Raw genomic sequence first — 17,233 nt, 5'->3', positions numbered from 1 at the left:
GTACAATATACTTGTTTTAAAAAAAGTTTTTTTATTTGAGTATAGTTGACATATAACATTACATTAGTTTTATGTGTTTACCACTTATTTTGATGTCTGCTTAGAAGCAGACATGATTACCCACCAGGAATTTCTTTGGATGCCAAAGCATATGACACAAAAGCACTCATTAGTATTTATAACAAATTGAGGAATCCCAGGATGGAATAGGTTCACAGGGGTCATATGAGAACAGGAGCAAATAGAAAGGAAGAGGAGTTGGTTTTCATTTTTTTATTGTGCTTAGAGGGTAGAGCTGGGGCAGGAGCTTCCTGAAGGCACTAGAAGCTGTGAAGGTGGAAAGTTTTCTGCCCTCAGAGGCAAAAGAATCTAAGGCTTTCTTATCTTGGAGGCTGAGATGTAGGGTAGGTTGGGAAGAGGGGTAGAGATCTAAAAGTTGTCAGTAGTCAAACAAGAAATGGAGTTTTAAAAAAAAAGGAAATGGAGTTAGACTCTGTATATTATAATACTTTCATTAGTTATAGTTTAAGATTAGAAGTAAAGTAAAAGAGAGTTGTTTTTTTTGTTTGTTAATTTTTTTAATGTTTATTTATTTTAGAGACAGAGCACAAGCAGGGGAGGGGCAGAGAGAGCCAGAGACAGAATCCGAAGCAGGTTGCAGGCTCTGAGCTATCAGCACAGAGCCTGATGCGGGCTTGAGCCCACCAACCATGAGATCATGACCTGAGCCAAAGTTGGACACTCAACCGACTAAGCTACCCGGGTGCCCCTGTTTTGTTTTGTTTTGTTTTAAAGGATAGGAGTGTAGTGCATGCCTTCAGGCTGAGTGGAAAGATTCCTGGAACAATAACAATTTCAATCATTCAACAAATCCAAAAGTCAACATTGAAAAAAACAACTATTTTTTTTAACAACAAATTACTGTCTTTATGGTGCTTACGTTCTAGAAGAACTGCAGATATGAGAAAGATAATGACTGGAACAACAGTTCAAAAAAGCTTGGGGGGGGAAGGTAATATCAAGTCTAAATCCTCTAAAACTAAAAGGAAAGGGCAGTATGTGTTAAAGGTCTGACTGATTAACCAAGGGAAAAAATTTTTTTTAAGTTGGCTCCACACCCAGCAGGGAGCCCAACATGGGGCTTGAGCTCACAACCCACAGATCAAGACTTGATCTGAGATCCAGAGTTAGACACTTAACCCAGGTGCCCAAACCAAGGCATATTTTAAAGTGAGCTATCTTAAATGAAATCTTCAGTCTCATTCACCAGGTATTGTCAATTCTGTTGCTGCAATATAAATTCCAGTTGTCTCTTAATGGGTTCTCAGAAAACCAAGCTATCTAATAGTTCTCTACTAATGATGGAGTATGCATGGCATGCAAGGTCATTGCAAGGTCTATGTCATGGAGAACATAAGAAAACTAGTATCTTCTATTTCTCATGATATTAGTAGACATCAACTTCAATCAATTCTATCTTTTTTCAGAAGAATTAAGCTCATAGTGATATACTTATGCAAAATATTCTGGTAATAAATTTTGTAATAGGAGTTCCTTTACAAAACAGAAATCCTTGCTTTGTTTTGCCCAGCATTTGGAGCATTCAAAATATAAAGAACATTTATTAGTATGGATGAACTGTGAAATTCATTTGAACACCAAATATTTGTTCTAGTGAGTAATCCTCTGAAACTATTAGATTGCTGGCTTTCTTTTCATGAGCACTGGGAGTGCAAAAAGATTTATATGCTTTAAAAGAATCTCATAACTGTAATGGAACTGAAGGTATAATCTATTCCAAGCATGAAAGTAAACATTGGCTCACACATTTAAGACCTAAAAGAATTCAATGTGAACTTAGAAAAAATCAAATAGTTGATATAGAACATCAATGGAAGTTTGCCATTTCCTTTCTTACACCTTTCAACTGTCTTTTATGAACTCTGAGTGATGTTGTAGACCAGCTTTGTCCAATAGAAATATAATGGAAGCCATAAATGAGAGTCTTGTGTGCAATTTTAAATTGTCTAATAGAAACATTAAAAAAGTAAAAAGAAACAAGTAAGGGGCAGTCTAGGATGGCAGCATAAAAAGATTCTGAACTTACTTCCTCCTACAGACACATTGAACCCACAGCCACATATGGAATAATTCCGTCTGAAAAAGACCTGAATACTAGATGAACAGCTCCTTTCAAACAGACAATAAAAGGGGCATCTGGGTGGCTCACTCGGTAAAGTATCCGACTTCAGATCGGGTCATGATCTCATGGTTCGTGGATTCGAGCCCTGTGTCGGGCTCTGTGCTGACAGTTCAGAGCCTGGGGCCTGCTTCGGATTCTGTGTGTCTTCCTCTCTCTCTCTGCCCTTACCCCACTCATGCTCTGTCTCAATCTCTCTCAAAAAAAAGGGGGGCCATATTGAGATGGGTAGGAGAGGCTGAGATTCAGTCTTGCCAAAAACCCCATCCCTCACATAGCAACCCACAATAGGGAGGGATATCACAAATCTGGAACTTCTCCCTGAGAAGCAAAGGTTTCATACCCCACATCAGGCACCCTAGCCCCTAAGATCTGCCGCAGAGAGATGAGCCCCCAAAACATGTGGCTTTGAAAACCAATGAGATTGTAAAGTATTGAGATACTACTTTAAGGGATTGCACACAGATTCACTCTCCTTTTCAAAGCAGCAGTTTGAAAAGCATCTAGCCTATATGTGAAGGAGATTAATTTGCTTATCTTAAAGTTTCTAGTGGAGTGGAAGTGGCCTGTTGGGACTCTGTCTAATGACAGAGGTCCTGGCAGGAGCCATTTTTGTGCTTTTCTCTACCTTGCTAGCACTGGCGGGCACTTGTAGTCCCTATATTCTCCCACTGCCCTGGTAAAACCAGTAGGCATCCCCAGCCCTACATTTGCCTTCTGCTTTGCTAAAGCCATAGGGAATTCTCCTACACAGGGAATGCTGCTGGGGATCTGGTACTGGTGGCAAGGGCTGGGAGGGTTGAGTTCCTGGTTTTCATGGGATGGTAACAATTAGAAAGACAGTTTTAAAAGCCCCCACTCCCAACCCCCAGGACACTTCACAGATAGCAGAGTAAAACACACTTCCAGTCTTGCTATGAAAAAGGCCTATTTACTTGTCCTGGACCTTCATCCTGATGGGCACACCTCAGGTTTGCCACACATATAAAGGCTACGGACGTGCTCTCAGAGAACATATGCTGGGGACCACCATCTTTGTCCTCTCCCTTGGCTCACTGAGCTTGCTGGTACCTCACAGAAATGGGCTTTTACACTCATCTGGAGCCCTGATTTTTACAACTATGAGTCAGGGGATATTTCCCAGATCACCTGGTCTGGAGGTCAGCATGACTTATGATTGTGATCCCACAGGACTGTATATATTTGCATACATTAAAAGATGCTCCTTGGGGGTCTGCCTTCCTATCAGTCTGAAACTGGGTGATGAGTGAGATCTCTCCCTCTGGAACACTAGCAGGTCTTGGCATATCCTCTTCAACTGGCATCTATTAAGAGTAATCAGCCTTCTTGGACAATCACAAAGGTTTGAAAGATAGCCAAGAGCTAGGGCATAGTTGGACAATAAGGTTTATCTCCTACATGAGGCCTCTCCTTCAAGACTGGAAGAGGTAGGGGCGCCTGGGTGGTGCAGTCGGTTAAGATTCCGACTTCAGCCAGGTCACGATCTCTTGGTCCGTGAGTTCGAGCCCCGCGTCAGGCTCTGGGCTGATGGCTCAGAGCCTGGAGCCTGTTTCCGATTCTGTGTCTCCCTCTCTCTCTGCCCCTCCCCCGTTCATGCTCTGTCTCTCTCTGTCCCAAAAATAAATAAATGTTGAAAAAAAAATTTTTTTAAAAAAAAGACTGGAAGAGGTAAATGTTTTACCTAATAACATGGACACAAACACATAAAGACCAGCAAGATGAGAGAACAAAGAAATCTGTTTTAAATGAAAGAACAAGATAAAACCTCAGAAAAAGACCATAATGAAATGGAGATAAGTAATTTACCTGATAAAAGTTAAAAATAATAGTCAACAAAATGGTCACCAAATTTGGAAGAAGAATGGATGAACACAGTGAGAACTTCAATAAGGAGACAGAAAATATAAGAGAGTAGCAAACCAACTCACAGAGCTGAAGAATATAGTAGCTGAGCTAAAAAACAAAACAAAACACTAGAGGGATTCAACAGTGGACTAGATGAAGCAGAAGAAAAGATCAATGATCTAGAAGACAGGACAGTGGAACTCAAACAGAGCAGCAAAAGAAAAAATAATTTTGAAAAAGGAAGATAAAGGAACTTAAAAGAAAACATCAGGTGGAATAATATTCACATTACAGGGATCCGAGAAGAAGAGAGAAAGAAAGGGGCAGAAAATGTATTTAAAGAAACAATGCTGAAAACTTCCTTAACCTATAGAGGGAAACAGACATCCAGATGCAGGAAGTCCAGAAAGTTTCAAGTAAGTTAAACCCAAAGAAATCCACACCATGACACATTACAATTAAAATATCGAAAGTTAGAGAATTTTAAAAGCAGCTAGAGAAGAGCATCATCTTGTTATGTACAGAGGAAACCCTTTAAGACTTTGAACAGATTTTTAAGCAGAAAACTCCTGCTTTTGGAAGAAGAATGGAGGCCAGAAGGGAAATACACAATCTATTCGGTGTTGAAATAAAAAAACTTCCAACCAAGAAAAATCTACCCAGCAAAATTATTATTCAGAATTAAAGATAGAGTTTTACAGACAAGCAAAAGCTAAAGGAGTTCATCATTACTAAAACGGACTTACAAGAAATGTTAAAGGGACTTTGATCTTAAAGGGCATTTATTAGGAACAAGAAAATATATGAAAGTATAAATCTCATTGGTAAAGGTAAATATATAATAAAAACAGTGGATTAATCACTTATAAAACTAGTATGAAGGCTAAACCAAAGTAGTAAAAATAACTATAACTACAATAATTTGGTAAGGGATAAACAACACCAAAAATGATGTGAAATGTGACAACAAAAACATAAAATGTGGGAGAAAAGAGTAAAACTAGAGTTTTATAATCCATTTGAACTTAAGTTGCTATCAACTTAAAGTAGATGATATATTGATTGCTTTCTGTGAGCCTCATGGTAACCATGAAGTAAAAACCTATAGTAGATACACAAAAGATAATGAGAAAGGAATATGGGGTGCCTGCATGGATGGCTCAGTCAGTTAAGTGTCTGACTTCAGCTCAGGTTATGATCTTATGGTTTGTGAGTTCAAGCAACTCATTGGCCTCTGTGCTGTCAGCTCTGAGCTTGGAGCCTACTTAGGATTCTGTGTCTCCCTCTCTCTCTGCCCCTCCCCCACTTGTGTGCACATGCTTCCTCTCTCTCTCTCTCTCTCTCTCTCCCTCTCCCTCAAAAATAAATAAACATTTAAAAAAAGTTAAAAAAAAGATAATGAGAAAGGAATCTAAGTATAACACTAAAGAAAGTCAACAAACTGCAAGGGAAGAAAGCAAGTGAAGAAGAAAGAAACAGAGAGGAACTAAAAACCACCCAGAAAAATGCTTATCAAAATGCCAAACAATAAATACCTATCAATAATTACTGTGAGGTGTGCCTGGCTGCCTAAGTGAGAAGAGCATGTGACTCTTGATCTTCGGGTCATGTGTTGGAGCCCCACGTATGGGTATAGAGAGTACATAAATAAATAAATACATAAATACAAAAATAAATAAATTAAATAAATAAATAAATAAAAATAATTATTGTGAATGGCCTAAATTCTTCAAACAAAAAACAAGAAATGACTGAATGGATAAAAAAGAAGACTCATCTATATGCTGCCTACAAGAGATTCACCTCATTTGTAAGGACACACAGACTGAAAGTGGAAGGAAAGAAAAAGATGTTCCATGAAAATGCAAACCAAAAGAAAGCTGAGATGGTTATATTTATGTCAGACAAAATAGACTTTAAACAAAGGCTATAATAAAAGTTAAAGAAGATTATTACATAGTGGTAAAGGATCAATCCAACAAAAGGATATAACATTTGTATGTGTTTATGGACCCAACATAGAAGCATTTAAATATATAAAGCAAATATTAATGGACCTAAAGGGAGAAATAGACATCAATATAATAATAGTAGGAAACTTTAATATCCCACTTACATCAATGGGTAAATTATCCAGACAGAAAATCAGTAAAGAAACATCAGCCTTAAATGACACATTGGACCCAATGGACTTAATAGATGTATATGCAGTATTCCATTCAGAAACAGTAGAATAGGGGCGCCTGGATGGCTCAGCTGGTTAAGTGTCAGACTTCAGCTCAGGTCATGATCTAAAGGTCCGTGAGTTCGAGCCCCCATGTCAGGCTCTGTGCTGTCAGTTCAGAGCCTGGAGCTTGCTTTGGATTCTGTCTCCCTCTCTCTCTGCCCCTCCCCCACTCACACTTTGTCTCTCTCTCTATCAAAAAATGAATAAACGTTAAAAAAAAAAAAAAACAAAAGCAAAAACAAAAACAGTAGAATACACATTCATCTCAAGTAAACATGGATCATTCTCCAGGATAGATCACATGTTGGCCACAAAATAAATCTCAATACATTAAGGAAGACTGAAATCACATCAAGCATCTTTTCTGACCACAATGGTATGAAACTATAAATCAATTATAAGAGGAAATCTGGAAAAGTCACAAATATGTAGCGATTAAACAACATGCTTCTGAACAATCAATGGGTAAATGAAGAAATCACAGGAGAAATCAACAATGCTTTGAGATATTTTGGTATAGTCCCAGTAGTTTATTTTTGCTTTTGTTTTCCTTGCCCGAGGAGATATATCTAGAAAAATGTTTCTCCGGCTGATGTCAAAGAAATTACTACCTGTTTTCTTCTAGGAATTTTATGGTTTCGGTTTACATATTTAGATTTTTAATCCATGTTGATTTTATTTTTGTGTATGGTATAAGAAAGTGGCCCAGTTCTTTTTCTTTTTTCTTTTTTTTTTTTTCATTTTTTTGCATAGTTTGCAAGTTCTCCCAGCACCATTTATTACAGAGACTGTCTTTTCTCCATTGTATGTTCTTGCCTTCTTTGTCACGGATTAATTGCCCATATAAGCATGGGCTTAATACTGGGCTGATGCAACTTTGGTTTATACGCCTATGGTTAGTTTTTCTGTGATTTTACAAGGGATGGTAGGCATTATGGTTAATGGAAGAATCAAGGCCCTGGAATTTCTTGCTTTAAATCCCAACTTCACCTCTACTGTTAGATCTTGGCTAGTTTTTATACTCTTTGGTCTTAATTCCTCATCTATCAATGAAGATTATTATTATTCTATAGAACTGTTGAAGGAATTTAATGAGATATGTTTGGAAAATGCTCCAACATACAAATTACAGGAGTAGGTCTTTTGTCTGTTTTGGTCACCATTTGGTACCATTACTGAGAACAGTATCTGACATATAGTAGGGGTCAATAAGTATTTTGATGAGTGAATAATTGAATTACTATTTTTTCTTTTCTTTTTTTAAATTGTCTTAGTTCACATTTCACAATCAAGGAAGCTTAATTTTAATGTGAATCTCTTTTTAACACCTTTCTTGCCACATGACAATCAGAATGTTCTTTCTTAGAAGTAAAATATATATTATTTTTGTGTTTAAAGACTCCTACCATGGCTTACAAGGTTCTACCTTCCCTTTGTGATCCCACCCCTGCTCCTTTCAGTCTCTCCCATCTCTGGAAAGGACACTGTCCTGAAATCACTTGCCCAGTTACCTTTGATTCTTCCCATTCCCTCTTCCCTCAATCCATCTGCTAGTTCTGCTACTTATACCTCTAAAATAGGTTCTCAATGTGTCCATTTCTCTCCATCTCACTGTACCTCTCTTGTCTTAGACGCTACCATTTCTTACCAAGACCAGCAGCCTAGGTGAAAGATGGTAGCTTCTCACCTCCTAACTGGGCTGTTTCCATTCTTCATTTCCTTCCAATCCACTTTCCACATAACAGCCAGAGAGAGAAAAAGAGAGCTGTTAAAAACATTGTGTCTCTCATTAGTTTAACATCCTCCAGTAGATTTCCACTGCCCTTTGAATAAAATCTAAACTCCTTGCCATGATCTCCAAGACCTCATCTGATTGGACCTTCATCTAACTATCCTGTCTGCTTAGTTACTATGTTACAACCATATTCAGCTCTCTTTCTGTTCCATTAGCATGCCAAAAGCATTTTCATTACAAGGTTTTTGCTCTTGACATTTATTTTGGGATCTTGCCTTCAGATTTGGTTGACTTTTTCCTGTTATGGAATTGTCAGTTCAAATATTGTCTTCTCATCTCCTTCTCTGATTATGTAATCTAAATAAAACTGCTCTTTTGATACAATCCCAATTCAATGTATCTGAGTTATCTCATTCATTTATTAACTGAGTTTCTTGTTGTTAGATGCTACCAATAGAAAGTAATTTCCCTGGAGCACCTGGGTGGCTCAGTTGGTTAAGTGTCCGACTTTGGCTCAGGTCATGATCTCATGGTTCGTGGGTTCGAACCCTGCATGGGCTCTGTGCTGACAGCTCAGAGCCTGGAGCCTGCTTCAGATTCCGTGTCTCCCTCTCTCTGCTCCTCCCATGCTCCCGCTCTGTGTGTGTGTGTTTCTCTCTCTCAAAAATAAATAAACATTAAAAAAAGAAAGAAAGTAATTTCCCTACAATCAGATGCCTTTTCTGTCTTCTTTATCACTATGTATCTAGTACCTATACTAATGCTTGCCCTGAATTTGAAGCTTAGTAAATATTTGATAAATAAATAAAACCTTACATTACAGTGTTTTTCCATATATGTTTGGGGTAATTATGGAGGGACGATATCAATACTGAGTATAGTATCAGAAAAGGGTGGAACTTGAGATGTACTTTTAGTAGGATTCAGACTTATGGAAAAGAAGAGAAGTTATGCTACACTAGCAAGGTCACAAAGTCAGGAGTTAGCATTCTATTTGTTATTTCTAAATGTCATTCAATAATAGGGGCCTCCTAATAAATCATTCATTAAAAATTCTATCGTTTCTGGAATGATTCGATTCAGTTCTGTATTCTGTGTAGGTATTCTCTAATGAAAATTCTAAGCATTTATGTTAATTGTAAGACATTCACATTTTTTAACTCTTGTCTGTCTGTCCTATTTCTCATTTCTCAAGACAAATGCCAAAAGGAGTGATCTTTATTTGGGGTTAACTGAGGCCATAAAATTATTTGTTGCCAGATGAAATATATAGCCCTACAATTACCTTTTCCTATTTTTGCATGACCACTTTCTTCCCCTGGAGACTGTAAATTGTATGTCTACTAATGAGTGAAACTTATTCTAAGAAATCATGTTAATATTTAGGATTCAGATTATTTTTACCAACCGTATTGTATCACTAATGGTTATCCTAGTCTTTCTTAACCAATGAGATTATTTGTTAAATTTTAATGAATTAAGCAACAGTATCCTGTTTGCTTTGCACAGGGTACTTGCATAATTGGGATCATTTTCCTAATCATTTAAAATTAATCATCCCAGGTCTTCAAACTATGCTTTGAAAGTATAAATAAAGCAAAAATAGCATTTTCTTCAATTGGTTTCTTTTGGACATGTAGTCCACATACTTTGGGAAACAAACAAACCTCTGTCCTTCAAATTGGATTTTAAGATTTTACATTAGATCACTACAGACGATTTCCTTCTAACCCTTCTTTAATGTCTTACTATAACTCTTTGTGTATTCAAATCTAGCACTCCATTATGATTATATTCTATTACAAGATACTTTCTCTTACCATCCTTTTTCATATCAGAAGTCCCCAGCATTCTCCTCACTCTTCCTGCCTTTCCATATGCCAGACAAGCAAAGTAATGTTCAGTGACACCTTATAAATCAATAAACAATGAAATGCTTCTAGACCTCATGATTATCTTCTTCCGTAACAAAACACTCTTCCCACAAGGCAGTGATAAACATATCTACCTAGGAAATTTATTTCTCTGATTCCTACCACATGACAATTATTTTCTAAAGCATAATAAAGTTTAAATAATTTATAAAATTAATGTCATTATTTTCATTTAGATATATCCTTCTTTCTGTTTTACAAACATGAAATATAGACTGAAGAAGAGTAAAGATTGTTGTAAATAGTTTTTAATGAATAAAGAACTCTCCAAAGTGTTAGAACCATCAGGTTATTCCACTGAAAATTTCTAAAGGCAATGATAATTCTCAGAGCTTTTATGAATAATTGATAGGCTTAAGTTATGATGAAAGATGGGCTGGCAAGGAGCATGACATTTATCATGCATTCATGTAACAAAAGAATTGGAGTGAGTTCTGCCTTCCAAGCGTCTGTTTTTGTTCTCTCTCTTGCTGATTTTTTTTTTTTTTTTACTCTCCTAACTAACATTGAATGGCTTCCAGTTTGTTTAACAGTCCCCCAATCTGTTTAACTGGCTCTCTCCTGAGGCACATGTGTGAGTTCTCTGGAAGGCTCTGGGGGTTGTCCTCATTGTCCATTTCCTTGATGTGATGGACCCAGTTCTGGCTTGCCTTTTTCTATGCCATTATATCCCATTGCTTTTTGCTGTCAGGGTCTCTGCACAAAGGTCAGCCTTCTTGGATGGGGTCCTGGTAAGATGATTTAAGACTGACTACTCCTCATGGTTTGTACTTGACTCATGGATTGCCCTGACGAAGAGTGGATATACAGATTACTCCACAGCTCTTTCTTTTTCTTTTTTCTTTTTTTTTTTTTTGGCAATGTTCTTTCTTTCTAACTTCCTTTTTCTCTAATCAGGTACATGAGCAGGAAGTCTGCTGTCTAAGTACATGTCCGTCCAAGGGGTATTGTTCTTTCTAGTAGGCACCCTCAATTTATGGTAGTGATACATGTTGGTCTCTCATTTATCTGCAGTGTGGAATGTGGGCAGAAGCACCCTATTACCATACCTTGGGCAGTCAGGGAAAAGCCATGGTATTCTCCACTAGGCCAGAAACTTGGGACTCCAATGATTCCTGCTTTCTCCTCTTCCAGTCTTCTGCTTACATGGAGTTGGGGGAGTGTATATGTAATTTTACATGATTTTTTTTTTTGTTTTCAGGTGACCAATACGAAAAGTCCAATTCATTATGCAGTACATCTATTATACACATATCCACATATAAGCAGAATATATGCATATATATACACACATGTCAAAAATATGTATTTTAAATATTTACTTTATATACATATGTGTACATATGGATGTGTGTGTATGTATATATATTTAAATTGAAAATTAAAAATACTTGAAAATTATTGAAAAAATTGAAAAATTTTCAATTGAAAAATTTAAAATTATTGAAAAATATTGAAAATAATTAAATTTAAAATGAAATATTTTAAATTTCATTTAAATGAAATGAAATTTAAAAATAGTTTGAGACTATTGGCATTTTAGTCGAGAAACTTCCGAGTCTATCCATTATGCATACTACTATGTGAGTCAACTTCCCTAAGTTATTCATCATCAGCTAGTCCCAAATTACTCCTTAGTGAAGACAGGGAGAATCACAACCCTTCCTTGCTGTATTAATGAATGTATGTGAATTAGACTGGTACAGAGTTGGTGCTAAGTAAATTCTTTCTAGACAATTCTTTTTAAGCAATTAAATTTTTCTCTCTCTTTGTCCAGATATCCTATTGTATGACTTCTAGAAAGGAAAAGATATTTAAAATAATTGTTTATGGCAACAAAGCCAAAGTAAAGAATTTGACTCCAGGTGTGGACTACATGTTCGAGGTAAAGACAGTTAAAGGCAGAGATTACAGTGTATCTGTAATGGAGAAAGTGGCTACAAGTAAGATTATATCATAAATTCTTTATTGTTTTATGAGAACTTATTTTAGCTTAACATAATAAAGCTATTTTATTTTATTTTTTATTTATTTTTTAAAGCCTTTTTTAAAATATAATTTATTGTCAAATTGGCTCACATATAGTGTGTAAGGTGTGCTCTTGGGTTTGGGGTAGATTCCTGTGGCTCATTGCTTACATACAACATCCAGTGCTCATCCCCACAAGTGCCCTCCTCAAGGGCCATCACCAATTTTCTTCTCTACCCCAGCCCCCCACTCACCCTCAGTTTGTTCTCTGTATTTAAGAGTCTCATGGTTTGCCTCCCTCCCTCTCTGTAACAATTTTTCCCCCTTCCCTTCCTCCATGGTCTTCTGTTAAGTTTCTCAAGATCCACCTATGAATGAAAACATGGTATCTGTCCTTCTCTGACTGACATTTCACTCAGCATAATACCTTCCAGTTCCATCCACATTGCTACAAATGGCATGATAAAGCTCTTTTAAAACAAAGCCTGTGGGTGCCTTGGTGACTCAGTTAGGTGACTCAGTCAGTTAAGCATCTGACTCTTGATTTCAGCTCAGGCCATGATCTCACAGTTCAGGGATCGAGCCTGGTGTTGGGCTTTTTGCTGACAGCTCAGAGCCTGCTTGCAATTCTCTCTCCCTCTCTCTCTACCCCTCCCCCACTTACATGTGTGCGAGTGTAAGAGAGTGCAAGTGCATCTCTCTCTCTAAATGGATAAATAATAAACTTAAAAAACCCATTAAGCCTGATAATAATAATTATATCTATAAGAATATTATTAAGAGAATTCTCAAAAAATACATGAACTAAAAAAAAAATCTTTGTATGCCTAAATGTATTGGGAACTACCTAGAGGTGTTTTTTTAATAATCTGAAGCCAACATATATACATATATGTAAGTGTGTGTATGTATTGTTTGTCACATATATGAATATACATGTATGTATATGTGTATATATATGCACATATATACGCACATATGCACATATATACACACATATATGCATATATATACACACACACGTATACTGTAGTATGACATAATCATATAAACAATTCATTTTCTACTGAGGAAGTGGTTTGATAAGCAGAAAACTTTTTTCTTCTGTTCCCTGATGTTTGTAAATTTACTATAAATCAGTTTCATAATGTTTTGGGTGGAATGGAGTAATAGTATCTTACCAATAATTCTTATGAAAGTTTGTGAGGTCTACAGGATCCCCTCTCAGTGGAGACCAAATGGTAGTGCAAGAAACATTACTTCCATCGAAGAATGTATTAAAAATGCAGTAATACAGGAATGCTAAAAACTTTGGTATAACCAGAAGAACCACATTTGAAAGTGTCTTTGCTTCTGGCCCTCATTCACTCGCTAACTTATGTGTTCTATTTCATTTTTATTCAACATCTAGCTAACTGCATCTAGTTAACTGCTAACAAACCCGTGATTATATTGTAGAAGGATACTTCTTGTTACAAGCATGTAGGAGCAGGGGAGGGGCAGAGAGGGAAGGAGAGAGAAATTCCTCAGGAGGTACCCACAATTCTATAGGAATGACTGTTGGAGTGATTTATGGTCGATTAAGGAAAGACATTTGGGAACTAAAGAGGATATTAATGTGCCACTTAAGTTAAAACTCATATATATAATGTCCTATTTCTCTGTTTGCAGAGCTGAACGTGGAGGGTGTTATACATGAATAAATTTAAGGATTATCACATAGATGATTAAATTATATTATTCATATTTGCTTTTTTACATATATATGTGCAATTTTAATTTACATACAATTTACCTTTTCAATAGAACCATCTAGGATATGTGGCTTAACATTAAAAGCCGTGAATACTACTTCTGCACATTTAATGTGGAATCCAGCAGAGACCAACTTCACTCATTACAAGATTTATATATCAAACAGAACATTTGCAGAAGAATATCTTATTTGGGGAGTTATTACAGAGCACACAGTTACAGATCTGTCTCCTGGTGGAATATATAACATCACGGTACATAGAGTGAGAGACAATGTTGAAGGATCTGGCACATTTATCAGAGTTGTTGCAGGTATACAAATTCTTTTTGATATTAAAAAAATTCACATTTGTGTTGCATATTACACTGTTCAAGATAAAACTTCAATGCATTTTTTTGATGTTTGAAAATTTAAAGTTTATAAAATAAGGGTAAAAAATTCAATTTATTGGGATATTCTTTGGATTTTTGACATATATAAAATGCAAATTGGATAAAACTGTATCTGGCATATAGCGAGTCCTCATGAAATGTAGCTAATATTACACTAGAGTCACATAAAATAGAGGTCCAGTTAGTGAAATTAGGTGGATGATTTGAGGATTATCCATTCTCTTAAAAACTTGTTCATTGTCTTTTGTGTCCTACTATGGGCTATGCACATAAAAAAGCATAGTCTTAGGATGTACAGAGAGTAGAAGGAATGGAAGTATAGAAGCAAATATAGTATAAGCTAAATTAGTAAGTGAAGCAATGGAAATAAGTTCAAACTTATTCTGGTTGCACAGAAAAGCGAATGATGAGCTCCATGGCATGGGTGGAGAAGGTTCTTTGAGCCTGGTAATGACTGTAAAGGATAAGGAGTTTCTTAATCAGACTTGAGAGCATGTGAGGTGTAAGAAAAAGAGGACTCACAGAGAGAGGGAGTGGCCTCTGCAAAATCACAGAGGTGTATATAAATAATGGTGTATTTGAGGAACTATAAGAAATTCAGTATTGTAAGGTTTTGATTTTTTTTATATGAGAAGAAAAAAATCCTATTCTGAATAATTTAAGGCATCATTTTAAAATGCAAACAAAGCTGTGAAACCTATCAATAATTTAAATTTTTGAAAAGAGAACGTCATCACAGCAATAACTCAGAAGATTACTCTTAAGTAGTCTTTAAGGCTGTGGATTCAGCATGATCCAAAGCAGACATATGATGATAACTCAGTCTATGGACATTTGTTATGTGGCTGTTACACATAGTATTTGCTTCTAATCGCTGTTGTGATGCATTGCCCTAAGTTCAGTGGCTTAAACAACAAAAAATCAATTATGTTGTAATTCTGTAGGTAATACGTCCAACACGGATCTTACAGTCTAGAATCCAAGGTATTCAGAGGTCTGTGTTCCTTTTTACATGTTCCAGGGGGGAAAACTCAATTCTTTGCTCATTTAGGTTGTTTGCAGAATTCAATTCCTTGTGGTTGTAGGACTGAGGTAGTCATTTCCTTGCTGGCTGTCAGCTGAGAATTGATCCCAGCTCTAGAGGATGCTTCATTCCTTGGCTTGTGATCCTCTTCCTCATCTTCAAAGCCAACAAGGAAGGTTGAATTTCACTCATTCTTCAACTCTTATTTTTTTCCTGTCACATGTGACTATTCTCTCTTTCACTTATAAGGGCTTGTGTGTTTATCCTACCTGGATAATCTAGGTTGATTCTAGGTTCATAATCTTATTTCTATGTAAAGTCCCTTTTGCCATGTAACATAACATATTAACAGGTTACAGGGTTTACCATGTGGGCACCTTGGAGCATCATTATTCTTACAGACTATATACATTATTATTTTCCTAAGTGTGATATGTATGTGACAATGCAAAACAAGCAGTGAGTTTGGAATTCATACACCAGCTTTGCTCCTGAATTTGACACTTAACTAATATCGGTCAAGTTACCTAATATCTTTGGCCTTTATGTGTCAGTGTAATTTGTAGTAGATGATCTCTGAGATTCCTTGAGGCTCTTAGACACTGAATTATACTTTGTACATTTTAAATATTGTTTATATATGGATGCTATACATCTTTACTATTTCTTAAAAAGCACGTATGTTAGATCATGTATTCAATGTCTTTTTCTTCAGTGTGTCATGATAGGCAAAGTATATAATCAAACACATTAAAACTGGACCCACTCAAGACGTTTTAGTCTGTAGCAGAGTTTCTAAAACTTGGCAATAGTGACATTTTGGGCTGGGCAATTCTCTCTTGTAGGAATCTGTCCCACGCATTGTAGGGTGTTTAGCGGCATCCCTGATATCTACCCACTATATACTAGTAGGGTCTTCTTAGTCATGATGATCAAATTTCATTTCTAGAAATTCCCAGAAGTCCAGAAATTGCCAGAAGTTGGCAAAATCACAAGTGGTCTATGGTAAGCACCAACATATGTGGTTGGATGGAAAGATCAAATAGACCACTGAGCAAAGATTGAGAAAATATTTTCCTGATGGAAAGGTAAAGGAGATTGTGCAGTGAGTGTGACAGAGCTTGCTTACCTAGAATTTGCTCTGAGGAAAAAGTAGTAACCAAAGTCATGTCAGTATCAGGGAAGTTTCATGAAAGATATAGACTATCAGCAGTCATTTTAACTAAAGAAGAGCGCACTTTATGAAATAGTAGGAATCTGTTTTTCTGGTTGTACAGTGTGGTTTAGGAGATGGTTTTGAGAGGTGGGCAATGGAAGTCACTGTGAGAGGATAGCAGTGATTTGGGAGGTAGGTTGATACGAGGAGATAGAGAAGGGTGGTAATCTGGGTTTCCTGATGGGGATCACTGAGGCACAAAAGATTCCGCTACCCTATTTTTTATAAAGAGAGTGGTGATAATGGAACAATGCTGGGGGGCCCCATTTTGTGCAAAACGCTGTTGACATTAAGAGAGTGCTAAAACTAAGGAATGAAAAAAGAGAGAACACGATGGTTTTACTAAGAGATGACCAGGGTTTACATAGAAAGATAGCAGTAATAACAATTACTACTAATCACAGCTTACATTTGCCAAGCTTTTACTATGTTCAGGCCACTCTTCCAAGCACGTTACATGTATTAACTTATTTTATTCTCACAACAATGTGTGGAGTAGCAGTATTATTATCCCCAAATTGACAAGGCCAGTGAGGTACAGAGGGGTTAAGGATTTTGCCTGAAGTCTTATTTAGGTGACAGAGCAAGGATTTAAACCCAGTAATCCAGTTCCAGGGCCTATTACCAGTGCTTGTATTGAAATATGATTATTTTTTAGACTCCTGTGGCACCTAATGTGGTACTGACTTATTAGAGGATGTTTATTTTATTTATTTTTTTATATGAAATTTATTGTCAAATTGGTTTCCATACGACACCCAGTGCTCATCCCAACAGGTACCCTCCTCAATGCCCATCACCCACTTTCCCCTCCCTCCCACTCCCTATCAACCCTCAGTTTATTCTCAGTTTAGAGGATGTTTATTTTATTAATAGTTTTTACCTAGCCCATTTCTGAAATAAGAGGAAGCTATA

General features: G+C 36.6%; 1 protein-coding gene across 2 annotated transcripts in view; it reads left to right on the top strand.

Moving 5' to 3' along the window:
- The window catches only part of PTPRQ (protein tyrosine phosphatase receptor type Q), a 257,649-nt gene that overhangs the window by 33,745 nt on the left and 206,671 nt on the right, over window positions 1–17,233 (top strand). For both annotated transcript variants that reach the window (XM_086712736.1, XM_086712737.1), the window contains exons 17-18: window positions 11,740–11,905; window positions 13,737–13,997. In XM_086712736.1, coding sequence (XP_086568862.1) covers window positions 11,740–11,905; window positions 13,737–13,997 — 427 coding nt within the window. The remainder of the gene's footprint in view (window positions 1–11,739; window positions 11,906–13,736; window positions 13,998–17,233) is intronic.

This window comes from Puma concolor, chromosome B4 (assembly GCF_028749965.1).
Source record: "Puma concolor isolate L17-30 chromosome B4, mPumCon1.1.hap2, whole genome shotgun sequence".
NCBI lineage: Eukaryota > Metazoa > Chordata > Mammalia > Carnivora > Felidae > Puma > Puma concolor.
This window is presented reverse-complemented; position numbering and strand designations above follow the sequence as displayed.